This window comes from Hippocampus bargibanti, linkage group LG06, assembly GCF_051943395.1.
Source record: "Hippocampus bargibanti isolate YZ-2025 linkage group LG06, ASM5194339v1, whole genome shotgun sequence".
Classification (NCBI taxonomy): Eukaryota; Metazoa; Chordata; class Actinopteri; order Syngnathiformes; family Syngnathidae; genus Hippocampus; species Hippocampus bargibanti.
The window spans coordinates 6,992,908-7,014,999 of record NC_142739.1 but is presented as its reverse complement, the minus strand read 5'-3'; the positions used below and the strand labels follow the sequence as shown (position 1 = coordinate 7,014,999).

The following is a 22,092-nucleotide window of genomic DNA, read 5'->3' as shown; positions in this document are numbered from 1 at the left end:
GAATTTGTGGTTTGGTTGTCAATTAGCAACTGCAATTCTGATTAAAATATACATAGTTGGTTTTGTGAAAAGGAAATTACTTTTTATTTGTATCCTACCATGAAGTTAAATCAATTTTGACCCACAGCACAGTATATGTCCCAATTCTTAACCATTAAAAGACAATAATAATCATTATACAATGGAATGTACTCCAAAAATGTATACATTTTTCAGATGTGGATATTATAATTTCTCATTTTGTCCCGTTAGCGTAATGTTAGACATTGTGAATTTTTCCACTTTTTTTGTCACTGAAAACCCAATAGTATTTGTAAGATAAATGATATGTCAAGTAAAAAAACAGATACATGTGTGTTTCCAGGCATATGAATACATACCAAGATAGTTTACAGATGAAAAACAGAGCTGCTTATAATTAATTCATTTAAAGGCAAATTCGACCTAGGAACACTTAAGATGTGTGTAGTTTTCAAACATGTTAGAAAGGTTAAAATTTCTAAAAATAAATATGATGCACAACTGTGATTTTGCGTAAAATTTCAAGACTATTTTTTTTTTGTGAACACGCAAAATAAACGAACCGGCAGCCGTGTTACAAGTAACAGAATCCATTCGTCTAGAATATTTTTTATATGTTGTTAATTTCTTTTCCAACACATTTCAAGCGGTTTAGTGTTTTGGGAATTAGCTCACGTTTCCACCGGAACTAGATTTAACTGTGTATTCATGCTCGTGTTGTGGAGAATATAGTTTGAGTTTATTTCCGTGGTCATTCGACATTATTTAAAAAAAATACACAATCTTAGTGACGTTATATTATTTCTGTTAGTGTATAGACTAGTCAAATGTACATATTTACCGATTTAAAGTTTCTAGTTTATCCGAGCAAACTGCAGGATACGTGGCCACCATGGGGCGTTCTGCGGTTTATATAAATGAGCCGCCATCTTACATTTTCCAGTCGGCATCTTCCTGGACCAGACGACTTTGGCTGAAAACGCAGGGAGTAGAAGTGTGCTCCCGCTGATTTCGGCGTGAATTTTTCCTCGACTTTTTACCGAGTTACTTGTTTCTAACATCAGAATATAAGTGTGAGGATTTACTACATTTTACACGGGTAAGCAGCAACAATAATCTCCACCGCTCATGTTTGCGTCGCTGAAAACTGATCGAAATTGAGGGTTCAATACAATTCGGTCGGACTCAGCAGCTGTATTTATGGAATCAGTTCGGGACATCGCAGCCGCCACTTCGCATGTATAGTGATTATTTGTCGATGGGATGTTGTCATACTAAAAGTGATTTCGTTTAATTCTATTTTCCGCCGAGAGGCATTCCCCTATAATGCATATCTCTCGGATCTTACCTTAAGGCCACATCAGTAAAATGAAGCCGACGTTAGCACGTAGATTATTGACCACATTTGCCGACATATGATTTTTAGGATTTTACCCCTTTTGATTTTGGTGCCGTTTCACACCACCCATTTCTCAATCTATGCGTGGGCATGTTTTCTTTCTTTTTTTTACATCGAGACAAAGTTATCAACGATCGCCAAAAGTAGTTTCACGATATATTTGTTCGAGTTTTTCACCGCTACACCCCTTATTGAAAACGAAGTAATTTTAAACCGAATCCAACCCCTTTAAGGATCACGTCGAAAGATTTATTCCATTAACTGCAATGTGTTTTCTTGTCGTTTTTTTAAACAAAGCCCCACATGTTCCTCCCAGTCGTTGTTGCTTTGGGAGGAAGACGAGGTGGAGCCTGAGTGTGAAATTCGAGTCAGGGTGTTGAAACAACCAAGTCCGAGCAGTCGGCACCTGTGCTTACAGGGGCGGCTGCGTTTTGTATCAGCCGGAGTTCTCAATGCGTCTGCGCTCCGTCGTTGACTTCGAGTCTTGTCCGAACGAGACATTTCTTTTCTCAATTTTCTAAAATAGTGGCCCTGGGCTAAATACACACCGGGTGTTAATGAAATATGGTGTGAATTTAAATGGGTAAAGAATAAATGTGTTGAGGTAACTTCAACAGTCTTTCGAATTTAATTTTCTTTTACAATCGACAGATAAATTCACTGGAGCGAAAGCGAACAGGTTTTTGTGTTACGTTTTAATTGAACTTAATCAAATGTTTTATCACAACAAACACGGCGTTTAAACTCGTTTACTCACGGAAATGAAGTGTGTTAAAACGTTTGACTCAAATGTATGTAATTAATGCTTTTTCATTATATGTTCTTGTTTTCCTTTCGGCTTATGTTAATTGTATCAAAGCCAAAAAGATCGCGCGTCTGGTTGGCAGTTTTGCTGTTCCATCCTTCTTCCCGCACCGGAGACGGCCACCTTACGTTACAAAAAGGGACTGCAGCCATTCACCTCATGATATACTAAGATGGCAGCCAGTCGTGAGGCTGTTGACCCTGCAAATTGCTTCGCTGACAGTCAATCAATGTCCATGTTGCTGTTTCTTAACATCTCCTGCTCATTCCTTAAAAGCAGTTTACGAAATGCATATATAGCACTGGAATTGATTGTTCTTGTTTGAACATTACCACTCTGACCACATTTTCTCGTTTGACCACTCAACTCTGCTGATGATTAGTGGTAATACTATTATAACAATTGGGCTATCACCTCATTTGTGTAATTAAAATGTCTTGCACAATGTTTGCCAGTTAATTTTGAGTTAATTCGGGAAGTAAATTTTCTCAATGCTTTTCATCCTGTAAAAGCAATTAGGAAATGACTACTTGATTACATACGGAACCGATTCACGGTGTCCCCCACCTAGTGCTCGAAGACAGCTGGGATAGGCTTCAGCTCCGCCCCGCGACACTCAACAGGAATAAGCCGTTTGGAAAATACATTGCTGAAAATGAAGTGGCCCGAGTTTACTGAATTGTGAGGTTGGCCCTCTGGCACACTTAATCTTCTTGTTCTAGTGTTGTTGCCCCCCCCCCCCCATTTTCATTCAAATGTGCAAAAAACTGAACCCCATACTTGTTAGTTCTTATTTTTATGTATTTACTTAATTGCCCTCTTTAGACACTCTTGATGCAGCCAAACTGCCTTGCGACACCAAGGATAAATGGTGTTTTATCAATTTGTCTTGACCAAGCACTGAATTGCAGACATTACATATGGCTTCAAAGAAACCCCTATTATGTTTTTGTTGGAAGATGAAGCTTGTATTGCCTTGACATGGGTGATGGTTTGGTCCGTTCAACTTAAAGGCAAGGTTGCCCTTTGTTTGCTGTCAATTAAAGACTAGGATTTTTTTTTGCTCATCGTTCAAAGCCGGATCCAAAGAGCCACTCTTGTACTTATGTGAATGATGTTCTTTGAAATGTATGCTTTCTAGTGTTGCACATATGGCTCCCATTAAAAATGGGGTTTGGGCAAAGTAAATTCTAGCTTTCGCATGCTTGAGGATGGCGTGTGAACTGCGAATATAAAATGGAGAGGTTTGTGGGATGAAACATTATACCAACGGCCGAATTGGAGATTTTTTGAGTTATGCAGCTCACATTTGGAGCTATATGTTTGTAAATGGGAGTCATTTTGTGCACTGAGTTCGCCTCCTCTTTGCGTCATGACACAATTTAAATGACAATAGTGATGGCACCAACATTATGAGTGAGGTACATTTGTTGGTGACAGAATTAAATAGTAAAAAGGCAGTCAGAGCAATTTGATTAATACAGTATTGTATAAAAAACTTGCTACCCTTTAAATGAATTTAAAGAGCTGTTGTCCACGTTTACTTGCAACCTTTTTATTTTTAAGTAACTGGATTTACTAGGTTATGCTCTTTGCACATTGCCTGCCCTCGAAATGAAGTTGTCCAGCTATACAATACTTATGATTTATATAGTGCTGTAACAAAGCGCTTTGATAGATGCATTTTTAACTGGGGTGTGTATGCCACACAGAGATGCAGACAGGCCATGCAGATTTTCATGGTCCCTTTCCATATGACACTTCCAAAGACTATAATATGAAAAAAAACAAGCTGCACAGTAGCTTTATTCAATTTGAATTAGGACCATAACATTCATCAAATTATTTTTTATGCTATTGTCTTCTGTGATTAAATTAAAAATGTGTTCGCTGCCGCACATCGAATTAAGCACTCTCACCCAACTACCAGAGCTAAGGATTTAAGCTGACAAAATAAGATGACATACTCTGAAGCAGGAGCCTAAATAAAAATGTGTGCAATTAAAATAATGCATTCTAAAATGATCAGTTAGTTGCATTACTCTCATTCTGCATAGAAAATATTGATTTGTTGAAAAGAACTGCAACAAAAAAACAGATGGGTTTTCCTAAACATGTGGAATTACAATTGAATAATAGTTCATTTGTGTGTCATTTTGCAACCCTTATTTAAAGGACAACCAACGTCACTTTTTTGTTTTTTAACTGACATGAGAAAAACGTTTTATAGCATCTAAAATACCCAAAACACGCAATATGATATTTTTAGTCAAATGCAAAACGCCAATAAAAATGACTTAAAGTGTCCAAAATCTGCAAAAAAATGAGCTGCGAATTGGGCATTTTCAGAAAGTCCCGCCCCCAGTTCGTGACGTCACGCCAAGACGTCTTGCATTTCTTGTGTATCAAAACAATGGCTTCAGATTCGGAGAAGGTGCTTTCTTGTTACACATCCAGTTATGAATATGATTCAAATAGTTCTGAAGAGGAAAGTATACATGTTTGCAATCGATTAAAGAATTATGTGCCATTTTGAGGCAACATTGGGGGAAAATCTCTCAGCCAAAAAAAGAGGCACAAAATGGCGACCTCCAGTGGATACCTCCGCTTCCACAGGCTGATAAATTCCTTATATGGAGCTTGGATGCTCTCTTTTGGCGGCTTTTGGGTGCAACACGGTTCTCAGACCAAACATGTACAAACATAGACGAACAAATACATTGACGTGATGGAAGGACTGCTACAATGTGTCTTTTTTCGGTCAGGGGGCGGTCCTTTCATTACGTCACGTACCGACTCGTCACCAACTCAAATACAAGACTTCCTGATTATTCAGAGCGAGTCTTAAAACGTAAAATATAGCTATATGAGGTGGAATCTTATTAAAATATGCTAAGTAGAAGTCATTCGAAGCCATTTTACAAATCATGGACACAACTTGTCAGGAGACGTCGGTTGTCGGTTGTAAATGTGGCGTACGTACATGACCCAATTTGGACATGGTATGGAAAATGGTGTCATGAATGTGATTCCTGTAATGAAAGATGCAATTGTCAGGCCGATACGCCCTGTACGAAGTGATACATTTACGAGTTGCTAAAATCTAAATTATCTTTTAACAGACATTACTGAACAAATTACCACAGCAGTTTCCGAAGTCACCTGGAAATGGGTTACTTAAAGGACAACCAACGCCTCCGGACAAGTTGTGTCCATAATTTGTAAAATTGCTTCAAATGACTTCTACTGATCGTATTTTACAAAGATTCCACCGCATATACAGTAAAGTCTCGTTATATCGATATTCTCGGGAGTCGGAAAAAATATCGTTATAACCGGACTATCGATATATCCGATCCTGGGGGGCGGGGTGGGGGTGCGTAAATGGAGAATCTTTGTTATGGCATGTAATTTCATCATTGGGTTCATGGATTGCGTATCTAACATGTTTTTTTGTACAGTAGTGAAGTGAAAAATAAAGTTGTGCATAAAATAAAAACGTCTTTACACTTTTTAATGACTATTTCCTTTCAAAAATGCAACCAACCAATGCTAAATCGTCAAGTTCTATTCACATGAAGCCACGAACGCCAGCATGTACAATCATATGAAAAACAGTGATAAGTGATAGAGACAAGCAATAAAGATATCTGGATGCAACACAATTAAATACTGTACATGAATGAAAAACCAAAACGTTTACATAACTTACGTGACAGTTCGAGAGTGCCTGAATAGAATGCCGGCGCGCAGCTGTGACGTAACAACAGCTTTTTGTCTGAGAACCGTGTTGCATCCTGAAGCCGCCAGTCGAGGGCCCCCAGGCTCCATAGGATACAGTATACAGTAAATATTTAATAGATTGCAAACATGTATGCTTTACTCTCTCTTCTGTATTTGAATCATATCCATGAATGGATGTGTAACAAGAAAGCATATTCTCCGAATCTGAAGCCATTATTTGGATTCTCCAGCAATGCAAGACGTCTTGCCGTGACTTGAAGTCATTTTTATTGGTGTTTTATTATACTGCGTGTTTTGGGTATTGTAGATGCTATAAAACCTTTTTCTGATGTCAGTCAAGAAACACAAAAAGTGATGTTGGTTAACCTTTAATGCACAGTATGGAATGTACAGTCATTTTCAAAATCATCACGCTTCAGCAGACAAAACAACAAACATTGTTGCAAAAAACGCTTGCATTCATATAACAGTACATGTACATAACACTGCAATTAGTACGTATGTATGCTATTTAAAAAAGTCGTCAATCTTCTTCTGCTTCCCATTTTTATATTTTAATATAAACAACGCTTTTGTCGATGTTGCAAAAGGTGTGCATTCAGTCGGTTCTTCATCGTCATTATCATCATCACGGGAATCTTGGCTTTGACCTCTGCTGCGATATCCGCATCTGATGAGCTTGGGAATGTCGCAATGTCTTTGTCGACTGCAACATACGATGCAATGTCGGCACCTTGTTTTTTTTTTGATTTCCCGATAACAATATGTAAGTTGTAATTTATCGGTACCCGTCATGTTAGCGCACGGCATGATTGTAAGTCTTTCTTTTGAACGTTTACCCCCGCGGCAATCCTCATCCTTGTAGATGTAGGATTTCTCTGGCTGCAGCTTGTAAAATAAACCAGTTTCGTCAGCGTTGTATATGTTGTCCGTATATGTTGAAGACACACAGCTGCCGTCTGATACACACGAGCTGCTGTCTGAAAATGGCGTCTGCCTGCGAGAGCTGGTCACGTAACGAAGACACGTGACCAAGTTGACCAATGGAGCGACCGATGGCGTGTCACGTGACAAAGTCACACGGCCAAATCGACCAATAGCGCGACCGATGGCTGCTCACGTGACCGAGTCGACCAATGGCGCGATCGATGGCGGCTCACGTAACCAAGACACGTGACCAAGTCGACCAATGGCGCGACAAATATATCGATATAAACAACAAAAATGGCCGACGAGGGATGAAAAGGAGCACCGTAATAACCGGATTATTGTAATAACCGGGTATCGTACTAAACGGTACTAATTATACATAAAAAGACTATAAATGTGCAAGGGAAATGAAAATAGTATCGTAATAAGCGGTACTATCGATATAACCGATATCGATATAACGAGACTTTACTGTAGTTATATTTTACCTTTTGAGACTCGAACTTAATATTCCGGAAGTCTTGTTTTTGAGTTGATGACGAGTCCTGACGTCACAGAAGGAACGCCCCTGACCGAGAAAGGACACACTGTAGCAGTCCTGTCATCACGTCAATGCATTTTGCGGTACTTTGTTTGGTCTGAAAACTTCGTGTTGATGGCGAAATTGAAGGAAAAAACATAACGCGATGGTGAAGCCTTCTGTGTTGTGACAAAATTTTTGAGCCCATTTCCACATGAAGCTTTGTCGCCATCTTCTGCATTTTTTGGTTGTGACCCCCCCCCCCCCCCGTCCCCTGTCCCCCGCTGCCTCAAAATGACATGAAATAAATTATTTAATCGATGGCAAACATGTATGCTTTCCTCTTCAGAACTATTTGAATCATATTTATAACTGGATGAGTAACAACAAAGCATGTTCTCCGAATCTGAAGCCATTGTTTTGATTCTCGAGCAAGGCAAAGACGCCTTGGCATGACACCACGAACAAGGGGGCGGGACCTTCTGAAACGGGCCACTTCCGATTTTTTGCAGTTTCAGCACACTTTAAGTCATTTTTATGTTTTGCATTTGACTAAAAATATCATCCTGCGTGTTTTGGGTATTTTATATGCTATAAAACGTTTTTCTGATGTCGGGGAAAAAAATGGCGTTGGTTGTCCTTTAAGTGTTGCACTGCCAACTGAATACCCAAAGAAATCTGTTGTCCACCATTTCTCTCTTGCTCAGAGTTGTAGCTTTTTCAAGGGACTGAGCACCTTGCTAATCAGAGTATATGGTGTTAAGTGGCTACTGTTACTCGTATAAACTTTCCAAGCCCATAACTACCACCCTAGAGCTATGTTACTTTAATCTGTGTTTAGTTAGTTCAGAAGGCAGTGTTAACGTTGCTTCTTTGTATGTGTTCATATTATGGGAGGTTGAAAATCAGTTATTTCGACTGAGATTGAAATCATGATTGAAAAAAAAATGAATTATTGTAATTACTCAATGACAAAAACTGAACAATATAATGTCTTTACAGTAATCCCTCGTTTATCAAGGTCAATGCGGACCGGGACCACCAGCGATAGACAAAAAAAATTATGTAGCTTACCCTTCATGTATTGGTAAATATACGTGTATAAATACAAAAAATATTTTTAGGGTGAAATTTAGTGGGACACAGGACATGCATAAAGAAGCACAGTAAATGTTTGTAGTACAGTACAAAATTCTAGCAATAAACAGTCCACTATCAACACAGTATGTACAGTATAATATTTACAGTATCACTACTTGTCTGTCTTGAGGTAACGCTTCGTAGATTCATTGACATTGTAATGGCTTGCAAGAGCCACATAACTTTCGCCTTCTCTCAGTTTGGCAAGTAATTTTACTTTTTTACTCACTGTCATCATTTTTCTCTTTTTTGTTTCGCTGGGTGTTTTTGGAGGCATTTAGGAGTTTGGGCGTTTAGGTGTCATTGTCAGGGGCTGGGGTGTTTTAAATGCAAATAAAAAATGAGAATACGTACAGTATGTAACCTGAAATAATGTGATGCGAGAACAGGAGGAGGTATAAGCATTCGGATAGGTTGAATCCAGCCTAGTGGTGTCTCTCGGCCAATCATTTTCGGCTTGAGACAGCATGAAAACAAATGAAAAAAGGGAAACCACAGTTGACAGTGCCGCATCACATGAATGTAAACAAAGTCATGACGATTAATGTACAGTAAGCAAAGTGATGAGAATATTGTTTCCATTAATCATCGACTCATTGTCAGGTGTTACCAATTGAAACCAATGTTTTTGGTTACTGAACTAATCAGGGATAAGCATTTTCCGCCGGATTTGCGACTTTTTCAGACCAAAATTACCATTCTTGAGATAAACGCCAATCCGTTGAGAAATTTTCAAGGAATAGGGGGGGTATGGGCTGTGTTCCAATCGCCCGCCTTCCGCGGAGTCTCGGTTGGCATGTGTGTGTGTGGAGGATGGACTCCACGTTATAATCTAAGTGCTGGCTCAAGGTACTTGAGCTCCTTGTCGTATAATTTTTTTTGGGTGTTTTGCGACAGTAACATTAAAAAGTTTTTGCGGCAGATGACTCGATTTGTACAACAGCGTTTCGCTGAATAATGACACAATCGGATTAGCGGCATATCGAGTTTCCCCCTTGCCATGCTTTCCCCATCGGTTTTCACAGGCCCCTTAGCATACTAGTGCAACTCAACAGTTAGCTGGTGTTAATGACGCTTGAGATATGCGCAGATAGCACAAACTACTCAAGCGACATTGTGTACGATGGTGAAAGTGTTAGAACAGAAGGATGAAGATCGAGCGAGGGAAATTGACAAGGGTGCTGGGATCAAAAACTGTTTTAGATCGGCATGGCTGGAAAGATTATTGACCATGGAGATCTACAATGCCGCATGAAGGAGACATCAGCAAACCTTTCTCACAGCGAAAGCGTCAAGCGAGACTGACTGTGCTGGAGATGCTGGTGAAGAAAAGGAAGCAAACTGATTTGATGATGAACATTTTGAATGACAATATTTGTATATAAACTATTCTTAGAAATGCGAGAAACTTTGATTTGATTAAATTCTTGATGAGAAGTATGGATATGGCAGCCTACACCACAGAAGTGGTAAGGTATTTTTATTGTTCTGAAACTTTGTGCTTCATCTGTACACTTCATTTTTTGGTCTTTCAAGCTTTGCAATCCCAGATACTATAATAATGTTTGAAATAACGTCTTCCAGAGGCCTGTAACTTTTACGCCGGGCGTACGACTTCCAGAATCTCTCTGTCCGGGTGGCTGACAACGTTTTCCAGAAAAGAAAAACAAAGTTTTGTTATTTTTGTATTTTATTTTTATTTTTTTCCAAATCAAATGTTTGCTTTATTCAGATTTCAAAATATTTGTTTGGTTTGAAATTTCGGTTCGCTTGGCAATTATTAATTTCGCTTCGTTTGGCAATTGACATACTCGGCAGCCAATCAGAAGCCTGCATCGAATAACTTTGTGATTCTGGGTGTATTTGCATATCATTTTCAAAAGTAGACGCACCGAAAACACAAGAAAAATGGATAAGTGGTTAGGAATCAAGCCAAAACCTCAAAGCCCCAGAAGAGAAACTCAAAAGAAGCTAATCAAATTTATGACGCTCCAATACGTAAATGTACATTGAGAGCATCATGGAAAGAGGAGTTTAAGTGGCTTGCAAACGACGCAATGAAATATTGCACTGTGCAACCTGCCGGGAAGTGTCTGGACAAACGACAACTGGAGCAAAATCAGCAGCAAAGGATAATTTACGACAAATTAAGCAAGGGAGCATTTATAGTAGGTACAGCAATTACCTAATTTTAAAGTGTTGTTTTGTTATATATTCGGATTATAAATCCTTAATACTTTGAAACAGTGTTTCTTTTTTTTTTTGCGATTAGTCGTCTTATTGTGTTTCAAGTTGTGAAAAATCAGGCAGGCAACTTTTCAGAGTCGTCCGCCCTGATGTCCGCTAACTTTTTGTCATGAGTTTCAGACACTGTATAATACTATATTATGTTTAAAGTGACAATATAATGATGTATACATATTGAAGAATGAAAATTCATTCAGATATGTGGCAAATGGTGAAACTCTTACATGAACTTCACGATGTACAAATGCATTATTTGAAGCATGGCAAAAGATAAAACGGATATAACAATTTTGCCATACTGGTAGCCCACCAAACAAGGGACTTTATTTTCACAAATGTACTTGAATTTCAGTGATGAAATTAAGTGTTTTGTGGTTATTAAATTGCTAAAATCGCTGAGCTTCCGGGGGCCCCTTGTGTGCATTTTTCCCCACACAATTGTGTGTCATTATTTGAAAATATTTTTTGAAGGGATATCTCTACTGAAGTTTATTCGAATGTCCATTCACATTTGAATTGGATTTGACATTGACTTGAGCATTATCACCATTGAGGTTTAAAAAAAACAGTACAATTTAAATATACAGTGACTGGAATTATTTTTGTTGTGTTTATTTTTTTTTCAGGGCGTGATTCAAGAGCTTAAATTGTGCTTTGTCACAGAACAACCATATACACTTCATATTGGCTATGCTAGCAAATGGGCTCAGTCTTCTTTTCCTTTTGGCTTTTCCCTTCAGGAGTCACCACAGCGAATCAGTGTCCTCCATCTTCAGAGGTTGGATTTGGGTGTTTGTTTTGGCCAAGCTTGACAATTGGGATGAGTGATGTGCCGAAAATGTAATCACAGTATTTTTGGCAGATATTTAGTTATAGGTTAACAATATTACCGGTGGTTCACTTAATGGCTACCTGTCATCAACATTCACAGACAGGAATAAATTATATTTATGGGACAGTTGCGTTATACTGCAACTGTCCTATAATAATAATTTAATGCCAGAACAAAGTATTTGTCTTGTTTGCCTGCATGTGTGTGTGAACTGCATTGTGTGTGATGTGTACCACTATATTCATGCACGATTTGGTGTGTGGATAGATGTGTTGTTTGGCTTTAAAAAGAGTTGACCACTTGCCCCCATACATGGTGATAGTTGTGTATCCATTGGTGGATTACAAGACAATGTGATGATAAACAGTGATGTGATCTATGCCTGGATTGCGTTTAGAAAGTAACCCTACATTATAAGACAATGCACTACTTTTTACTAACCCAGAAGATGGGTGCAGTTATCAAAGATGCACAATGCGACTGAAATGGGACGCAACTCCTGCCTCGTCGGCCCATTTAAAGTGAACGGATCAGCGTGGGCTGCTCGAACATTTTGACAAGATCTGCTATTTTATTGAAAATTATACATATGATCGAGTAATATTCTAAAACAAAATATAAGTATACCATCCGTATATATGTGACAGCAAAGACTGACATGGCTTTCTTGCCTGTGTACCTGTCAAGGCACCATAAAGTGTACTCGTGCCCATTTTTAAGAACAAAGGAGATGTGCAGAGTTGTACTAACTACAGAGGAATAAAGTTGATGAGCCATACAATGAAACTCTGGGAAAGAGTAGTTGAAGCTAGACTAAGAGCAGAAGTGAACATTTGTGAGCAGCCGTATGGCTTAATGCCAAAAAAAGAGTACGACAGATGCAATGTTTGCTTTAAGAATGCTGATAGAGAAGTACAGAGAGGGTCAGAAGGAATTGCATCGTGTCTTTGTAGATCTGGAGAAAGCGTATGACGGGGTGCCCAGAGAAGAGCTGTGGCATTGCATGAGGAAGTCTGGAGTGACGGAAAAGTATGTCAGAGCGGTGCAAGACATGTATCATGACTATAAGACAGTTGTGAGGTGTGCTGTCGGTATGACTGAGGAATTCAAGGTGGAGGTGGGACTCCACCAGGGGTCAGCTCTGAGCCCCTTCTTGTTTGCTATGGTGATTGACAGGTTGACAGACGATGTTAGACAAGAATCTCCTTGGACCATGATGTTTGCAGATGACATTGTGATCTGTAGCGAGAACGGGGAACAGGTGGCGGAGAAACTAGAGATGTCGGGATATGCCCTGGAAAGGAGAGGAATGAAGATCAGTCGCAGCAAGACAGAATATATGTTTGGGGTCAACTGTCCAGAGCAATGGAGAGTGTGGAAAAGAGGTGAAGAAGCGTGTCCAGGCAGGCTGGAGCGGGTGGAGAAAAATGTCAGGTGTGATGTGTGATATAAGGGTTTCAGCTAGGATGAAAGGAAAAGTGTATAAAACCGTGGTCACACCAGCTATGATGTTTGGACTGTTTTCTTTGGGAGTGACCAGGTTGGATAGGATCAGGAATGAGTACATTAGAGGGACAACTCATATTAGAGGCTTTGGAGAGAAAGTCAGAGAGGCCAGACTGAGATGGTTTGGACATGTCCAGAGGAGAGAGAGTGACTATGTCGGGAGAAGGATGCTGAGCCTTGATCTGCCAAGCAGGAGACCGAGAGGAAGACCGAAAAGGAGGTTTATGGATGTGGTCAAAGAGGACATGAAGGTAGCTGGTGTGAGAGAAGAGGATGCACAAAACAAGGATAGATGGAGGACGTTGATTCGCTGCGGCGACCCCTGAGGGGAAAAGCTGAAAGGAAAAAAGAAGAAGTACCTGTCAAGGCAACAGCAGCTGCGTGTGTCATTGTGTGTGTTCCCTTACCTAGAAGATAATTGCCATTTACTTTACACGCATGGCTGCGTAGCGTGACAAATATACCGCCTTGATATCCATATTGAGTGTATCTCAATTTTTATGCACTATAGATGCGCCGCAGAACACCAGCCAGGAACATGGTGTATTTCTGTTATTTGTTATGGTTACTAGTAAACGCACCACACTGTTCTGCTGTTCTGTATATTGCTTTTGTCATTTTATAGATGGTTGGAAGTCAAAATCACAACTCAGTGTTAATTGTCCAGCCCGAATTAATATAAATGTATAACAAATGATTCGGTAGAACAGTCAAAAACGGGGCTACTGTGTTAATTTCTGTTTCAAAGGCAGTGGAGGAATATGTACGCCCATATTCTCCCACTGCTTATTTTCTCTCCGCCAAGTCGAGTCGCTCCCCACCCTTCCTTTCACATAAGCACTACCTAAATACCATTCTTAATGGAGGCCTTGCATGTGAGCTGCAATTTGCTCGGGTGGATTTCACACAAGACTGAAAACAAAGGTCAAGACAGAAAATTGGCACAGTCTCATCTATTTCTGCTGGGAATTGGTGAAGTAATCATGTTGCAGTTGTTTTTGGTGTAATCATTAACAATGTGCCTGGAACGAAAGCAAGCAAGAGGTCACTGAGCCTGATAGTTCTTTCCTCTCTGTTTCAGATCAGGAAGCTCTGACAGCCGTGGTTTAAGGAAAGGAACATGGCTTCCCAGGGTGAGATAAAACTCCGGCACATGCGTGGGATTTTTATATTGCGTCTTACTTTTGAACGCAAAGAATACATCCATGCATTTACAAATGCCAACACATGCTCTTAGTTTTGGGAGCAAGTAAAGTTTTCCAATAATTTTCTTGATTACCATATTTGAGTTTGATGACAGCTATCTCAACAATCCCTTCACAAATCCTAAAATGGCACTCCAAGTATCTCACTATCCTAGTGTTGCATTGAAGAGGATTTCCACGGATTACCAAAATGTCCAGTTGATCTCTTGACATATGATGTGCCAAATTGATTCTGCTAAATTGTTTTTTTCCTCAGTGTAGCCTGTTTTTATATATGCTTGTCCCCCCACTTAGCTGATTTGATGGAGCTGGACATGGCCATTGAGCCAGACCGGAAGGCTGCAGTCAGCCACTGGCAGCAACAGTCCTACCTGGATTCAGGCATCCATTCAGGGGCCACGACTACAGCACCCTCCCTTAGCGGCAAAGGAAATCCTGAAGATGACGATCTTGACAACAACCAGGTTATGTTCGAGTGGGAGCAGGGCTTCAACCAGAATTTCTCCCAGGATCAAGTCCAAGGTGAGTCCCAATGGCTCCCATTGGGTCAATAATTTGTAATCTTGACAAATTGTATTTGGAGAGAAACCGTTGATCTTTTTAAGACTTAGATGGACACTACGCCATGACCCGTGCCCAACGGGTGCGTGCAGCAATGTTCCCAGAGACGCTTGAGGAGGGCATGCAGATTCCGTCCACCCAATATGACACAGCAAATCCTACCAATGTCCAGAGACTCGCAGAACCTTCACAAATGCTCAAACATGCCGTGGTTAATTTGATCAACTACCAGGATGACGCCGAGCTCGCAACCAGAGCCATACCAGAGCTAACTAAATTACTCAATGATGAGGACCAGGTAGTTGTTGTCAATGGCGTATCATACTGTACAATCCTCTCCCGTTACTGATCAACAATATTATATCTCTTCCTTGATAGGTTGTTGTCAACAAAGCAGCAGTGATGGTACACCAGCTATCGAAAAAAGAAGCTTCTCGTCACGCCATCATGCGCTCCCCTCAGATGGTGTCGGCGATCGTCAGGACAATGCAGAACACAAATGACGTAGAGACCGCCCGCTGCACTGCAGGCACTCTCCACAACCTCTCGCATCACAGAGAGGGCCTGTTGGCTATTTTCAAGTCTGGAGGAATCCCGGCGCTAGTCAAAATGCTCGGGTACATTTTAAAATTGATAGATATTTAGAATGGAAATAATCAGAATCCTCTTCGTTGGACAAGTATGTAGAACACATTATGACTTTGTCTCCTAAAGAACACGCGTCACTCGTATTGTCATAAACAAGGACATGACAAATAAGTATGGAAGGGCATTCCGTAATGTAAGGGAAGCGTTGTGCGGTGCTACCATCCACTGACAGCTGTGAGACAATGTGCAAATTATCAAGCAGAGCTAAACCAATCAGTGGTCGAATAAAATATGCCAACAGTTGTACAGTTGCTTCAGAAAATCATTGAACCAAATTTAAAGTGACCAGTAGCAGTATTTAGTAGTTCAACAAGTATGCAATTATGCTTGAGCACTTTAAAGTGTCTGGTGCTGTGAAATTGTGATCAGTGACAATGGTTCAGTTGAGTACAGAGTTGGAACTACAACGATTATAACAATAGCAATGTACCATAGGGTTATGCAAAATTCCAAAGAGATAGGTTTGGGTTACTTTTTAGGCAGTTAATGGCTACAAGGAAGAAGCTGTTTATGTCTGTATAAACTCTGTCGTACAGGAATAGTCCATCGATAAAGGTTTCTTCAGCCGCCATCTGTACTTCTTTGAAGGTGTCAGACGTTTTGCGGTTTCAGTGGTTTGCTGACAAAGCCTCTTGGGTGAGAAGTGAAATGTCCGACATCTTCAAAGAAATACAGATGACAGCTAAAGAAACCTTTTAATCGAAGCTGTTCAAGTGTTTGATGGAAGAGGCTATAGTGATATTTGTCACTGGTTTGGAATATGAGTTGGGTGTGGTGTGCAGTTACTGTTGCTTTCGTAAAATATTTAATCTAGGTCAAATGTATGCATGTTTTATGCTTATTTGTATGCAGTTTGGTAATTTAACATGGGAAACATATCGCGAGACATGATATACAGGGAGGCTTGTTAGAATTTTTGAAATGTTCATGCCATGCTTTGACAGTATCTACACAGCCAACTATTTAATGTGGTAGGCAATGTAGTGTTGCAATGGGGCGAGGGGAGACACTGCAAAATTAATTGCCAATTTGTGCTGTCAAACAGTCACTGGTGAGAAGGAAACAATTTATAATCCAGTTCTTGTTTCCCAGATGAATAGTAATCCAATAATCCTTTTTCTGCTTTGCAGTTCACCAGTGGACTCTGTCCTGTTCTATGCCATCACCACTCTTCACAACCTCCTACTGCACCAGGAAGGAGCTAAAATGGCAGTTCGTTTGGCTGGTGGTCTTCAGAAAATGGTGGCCCTGCTCAACAAAACAAATGTCAAGTTCCTTGCCATCACCACAGATTGTCTTCAAATCTTGGCATATGGAAACCAGGAAAGCAAAGTGAGTTAATCCACTTGGTCAGATGTGTTGGAAAATATGTCAGGTAATTGTGGTGGAATTAAAATGGAAACATTTTGTCTTTCTTCTAGTTAATAATTCTGGCCAGCGGGGGCCCCCAAGCATTGGTCAACATTATGAGGACGTATACCTATGAGAAATTGCTGTGGACCACAAGCAGAGTACTCAAAGTCCTGTCTGTATGCTCCAGTAATAAACCTGCCATTGTAGAAGCTGGTATGTTTGCTCTTTGAAGTCATGAGCAATTTTTTTAGCCCTTGCTGGCACAATGTACTGTTATTTATACGACAGCTTTTAAATTGTGCTTTACAGGTTATATTTCATGCGTGTCTCTTTTCGCAGGAGGCATGCAGGCTCTTGGGCTCCACCTTACAGACCCAAGCCAGCGACTGGTCCAGAACTGTCTCTGGACTCTCAGGAACTTATCGGATGCTGCAACCAAGCAGGTGAAGCCTGAATAACGAGCATGAAAAGACTGAAATAGACTACTTGTTTTTTAATAGTTGCCGTTAACGCAATTAAAGGAAATGTTTTAAATGGTGATCCACTGTTCTTGAATTGTTGCTGCAAAGCTAATTGCACCATTTGTCTCACAGGAGGGTATGGAAGGACTCTTAGGGACCCTGGTGCAACTTCTTGGTAGTGATGACATTAATGTGGTGACCTGTGCTGCCGGCATCCTGTCAAACCTGACTTGCAACAACTATAAGAACAAGATGATGGTCTGCCAGGTTGGTACTCACACAGTTTTGGTTTGAAATGTATTTGTAGTTGTCCTTGTGTATTTTCAACTAAGTGAAGTGTGAACTTTAAAGATACACTTGCTCACACGGCATTATTTTGTTCTAATCAAGGTGGGTGGCATTGAGGCTCTGGTTCGCACTGTCCTTCGAGCTGGAGACAGGGAAGACATCACAGAACCGGCTATCTGTGCTCTGCGTCATCTCACATCACGGCACCAAGATGCAGAGATGGCCCAGAATGCAGTCAGGCTGCATTATGGACTGCCAGTTGTGGTCAAATTGTTGCATCCACCATCACATTGGCCCCTCATTAAGGTACAAACATGGTGTTGTGATTTCCCTGATGTGATTTTCCTTTGTTTTTGTGAAGTTGATTCTTGAAAATAAGACTGACATGCAAATGTTCCTCCCTCAGGCTACAGTTGGCCTGATCCGTAACCTGGCACTGTGCCCTGCAAACCACACTCCTCTGAGGGAGCAAGGAGCCATTCCCAGGCTTGTTCAACTGCTGGTCAGAGCACACCAGGACACGCAGAGACGCACCAGCATGGGTGGCACACAGCAGCAGTTTGTGGTGAGCGCATAAAAATGTCTTGAACACACAAACATGCGCATCGGTAACCCTACTACAAGAGCTGCTTGTGTTCTTCTCTCTTGTGAGAGTACCTTGGGCACTGGTTTATGGTTGGTGTGTATATTATGGTTTTAGGAGGGAGTTCGCATGGAGGAGATTGTGGAGGGTTGCACGGGAGCCCTTCACATCCTGGCCAGAGATGTCCATAACAGAATAGTCATCCGAGGACTTAACACAATTCCACTCTTTGTACAGGTAAAATGAAAAGTCACATTAATTGAGTTGCTGTTTGTCGGTCAAGCGCCTGACCATGATGTGAACTAACATATCATCTACCTGTGTACAGCTCTTGTATTCTCCCATTGAGAACATCCAGCGTGTGGCAGCAGGTGTCCTGTGTGAACTGGCCCAGGACAAAGAAGCCGCTGAGGCCATTGAGGCCGAGGGAGCCACCGCACCGCTCACAGAACTCCTGCACAGCCGCAATGAAGGAGTTGGTACGTCCATGTGGTGGCTTTTCAGGTCAAAAAAGTGTCAGTTTACATAATTAATACAAATCAATTTATATTACTAAGTCACCGTACTTTAACTTACGAGTGTTTGCTTGATTGCATTTGCTGTGTGTTGGAAGGCAACGTTTAAGTGGCAAGCGAGCTGTAAATGAAGTGCCGCTTAAGTCATATGAAAAATAATTGGACCAATGAAAGTACTGCAATGTTCTATCTTGCACATAGGCAAGAAGAGAATTTTCAGCCCTTCATTTAGGACAGACAAGAAATAAAAGAAGGAATGGATTAATAGCATTTCAGTTGGACACTTATTTGATTTCATACTTTACAATAGAAGCCCAGATAAAATATTGCGTGGGCTGTGTCAAGACCGGCCCATGTGGGGCCCAGCAAATCATGAAAATGTCTCTCTGTGGCACTCCCAAGTCGTAAGTAAGCATGAGGCAGGTTTGTTGTTCCCGATGCATTGCTCAAATGTGCAATGCAAGTGCAAAATAGAAAGCCAACCTGTTACCTCACATCTCTTCTCAGCCACATATGCAGCAGCAGTCCTGTTCCGTATGTCGGAGGACAAACCTCAAGACTACAAGAAACGCCTCTCAGTCGAACTCACAAGCTCACTCTTCAGGACTGAACCAATGGCCTGGAATGAAGTAGGAAGTGCAGTCACAATTGTTGAACACGTTTGTGTGGAGACAAAGATTGATTTCTTTTTCTACAGACTGCAGAGCTTGGTCTAGACATGGGTACTCAGGGAGAGCCTCTGCCCTACAGGCAGGAAGGTAAGTTAAAAATGACCCCAGACTCATTGCTTAACTGTGAAGCAGTTTCCAAGAGGATCTCTCACTTAGTTCTACTGCAGATGCTTCAATCCTTGGCAACTTGTTTGACACATTTGGGTGGAAAATAGTAGTGTCTGTTTTCTGATAGTGTGGCAAGTCAACGGAACAGTGGAAGCTGATCCATAGAATTTTGTGAACTTGTGGTGTGGTTTGCTGTGTGTTGCTAGCAAACTGTGAGTGCTTGGTTTGTTAACATGCTTCTAACAGCAGCTATGCTTCTCCTACCCTCCACCTCCACCCCCCTACCAGACCCAAGCTACCGTTCCTTCCACTCGGCAGGTTACGCCACTGACTCGATGGGCATGGAGCCCATGATGGACCATGACCTGGGTGGGGGCCACCACCCTGGTCAGGACTACCCCCCTGTTGAGGGGCTTCCTGACCTGGGTCACTCCCAGGAACTAATTGAAGGCCTACCACCTGGTGACTCCAACCAACTGGCCTGGTTTGACACAGACTTGTAAATACCAAGACCAGGATAACTCAACACTTCCTAGGTAAGATGGATCCTGACCCACATTGGTCCATCTTTTCCTGACGCCGTTAGTCGAACTCACTGAGGCTGCTGCATTAAGTGTTTTCTCCTACTTGATATTTCTCTCACAATCGCTTTTCTTTGCAGTTGTATTATGTGATCCGGAAAAACCTGAATCTTGATTCTCCCACATGGAGGAGGCGGGGTTTTAGAAAGTGCCTGACGATGACCCATCCTGTCTAGAGGAGTTCCATTGGGACACATTTGAGTTTTCTTCTGGTTTTCGCCAGAGTATGGTCGGTTGACTTGAAATCCTGATGCCACATGTGGATTTGGATTTGTTTGTATTTGAAATACCCTTTTATGTACTTTTCCATTTTTATTCTTTTGTTGTTACAACTTGCCCATTAAGTCTGTAATGGTACCAAAATGATTTTATGAAATGATTCTTTTCTCTCTCTCTCTCTCTCTCTCTCTCTCTCTCTCTCTCTCTCTCTCTCTCTCTCTCTCTCTCTCTCTCTCTCTCTCTCTCTCTCTCTCTCTCTCTCTCTCTCTCTCTCTCTCGGTTCGCCTTTTTGTTTTGTTTGCAGTCCTTTTTAGTCTCTCATATGTTTTGTATTTTTTTTTTTGGGTGATAATGCTCCACCCAAGTAATGTACATGACCACATTATAAATGGTGGCTGAAGTAAATCATTTGCATTGTAAGATTGTGTAGCTTTTGTATAAAACATTGGAAGTCATGGTCCAAATATCGAGCTATTTTCTTGCTTTAAAGATGGATGCCAAGGTGTCTCTGATGTTCCAAAGGGGGTGTAGCTGGCCAGGGTGACGGAGGGTTGTTACTGGTCTGTTACTAAGGGGTGTGGGGTGGTAGTTTAGTTCGAGGAGGTCATTTCTGTAGCCTGCTGTGTTCTGAAACAATAAAATGGACTCATTATTTCAACTGGCTGCATCCATTTCCTTTGAGCATTGTTTTAACGTTAATCACATGTCACTTGGATAATATGCTGCTCAAAAAAGTAACAGGCGCACCAAAATGGCACAATCGAATTCCACACCAAATCGGCTTTTCCAGTTGAGAAACATTGCTTTTACTTTCATAACTTTGCTGTTGTGAATTGGGAATTTTGTGAGACCCATAAAAGTTATTGGTGAGTGGTTAGCATTCCATCTTCAAAGTGCAGAGGTCGTGAGTTCAAGAATGACCTCCCTGTGTGGAGTTTGCATGTTCACTCTGGGCCCACGTGGGTCTTTTTCTAGGTCCTCCGGTTTCCTCACACATTCTAAAAACGTGCATGGCAGCAGGGGTGCATTTGGGCCGCGGCATTTATGCATTTTGACAGACACTGGTGCAACTCTGTAACTGCACTGCTACCATATGACATACTTCTGACTTGCTCGGTGACCGCCACCCGGATTCCACGCTACACCTACCTGGATTCCGTCTCCTTCGGGCCGACCGTGACACTGAGCAATCGGGGAAATCCAAAGGCGGTGGACTATGCTTCTACATCAACGAAGAATGGTGCACCGATGTCACGATGCTCGACGCACACTGCAGCCCTGGTTTGGAATCGCTGTCTCTCAACTGCAAGCCATTCTACTAGCCACGTGAGTTCGCTTCCTTTATTCTCGTTGCCGTGTACATCGCGCCACAAGCTAATGGTAACGCGTGTATACAAACGCTAGCGGACCATGTAAACCATCTCGAACTAAAATATCCAGAATCACCCCTGATCATTTTGGGCGATTTTAATCAAACACGTTTAAACCGTGAACTCCCCAAATATAAGCAGCATATTGACTGTTTCACCAGGGGAGAAAACATTCTAGATCATTGTTACACAGCACTCAAAGGCGCATACCGGTCTGTTGCGCATGCAGCATTGGGTCTTTCTGACCACTATTTAATCCACTTAATTCCCACATACAAACAGAAACTCAAATGTGTAAAACCGGTAGTCAAGACAGTTAAAACATGGACAGATGAAGCAAAGTTATCGCTACAAGAATGCTTAGACTGCACTGATTGGGGCGTCT

General features: G+C 41.2%; 1 protein-coding gene across 2 annotated transcripts; it reads left to right on the top strand.

Moving 5' to 3' along the window:
• The first annotated feature begins 960 nt into the window (after window positions 1–960).
• LOC148896275 (catenin beta-1) lies at window positions 961–20,995 on the top strand. 2 transcript variants are annotated; one of them, XM_088997910.1, is made up of 18 exons: window positions 965–1,120; window positions 11,547–11,584; window positions 14,226–14,277; window positions 14,644–14,871; window positions 14,955–15,208; window positions 15,289–15,527; window positions 16,689–16,890; window positions 16,980–17,124; window positions 17,251–17,354; window positions 17,505–17,639; window positions 17,763–17,966; window positions 18,067–18,225; window positions 18,361–18,480; window positions 18,572–18,722; window positions 19,266–19,387; window positions 19,456–19,516; window positions 19,826–20,073; window positions 20,199–20,995. In XM_088997910.1, exons 3-17 carry the CDS (start codon window positions 14,265–14,267, stop codon window positions 20,038–20,040), a joined length of 2,352 nt encoding a protein of 783 aa, XP_088854036.1. In that variant the 5' UTR covers window positions 965–1,120; window positions 11,547–11,584; window positions 14,226–14,264; the 3' UTR covers window positions 20,041–20,073; window positions 20,199–20,995. The 2 variants fall into 2 exon arrangements, with proteins under 2 accessions (XP_088854035.1, XP_088854036.1); XM_088997909.1 differs by lacking the exon at window positions 11,547–11,584 and having other exon boundaries at window positions 961–1,120.
• The last annotated feature ends 1,097 nt before the right edge of the window (window positions 20,996–22,092 follow it).

Excerpts from the sequence above, each read along its gene's own strand:
- LOC148896275 (XM_088997909.1), top strand. Across the intron at positions 15,209-15,288 it reads TACTCAATGATGAGGACCAG|GTTGTTGTCAACAAAGCAGC; the intron begins GTAGTTGTTGTC and ends CTTCCTTGATAG. Across the intron at positions 17,125-17,250 it reads ACCTGCCATTGTAGAAGCTG|GAGGCATGCAGGCTCTTGGG; the intron begins GTATGTTTGCTC and ends CTCTTTTCGCAG.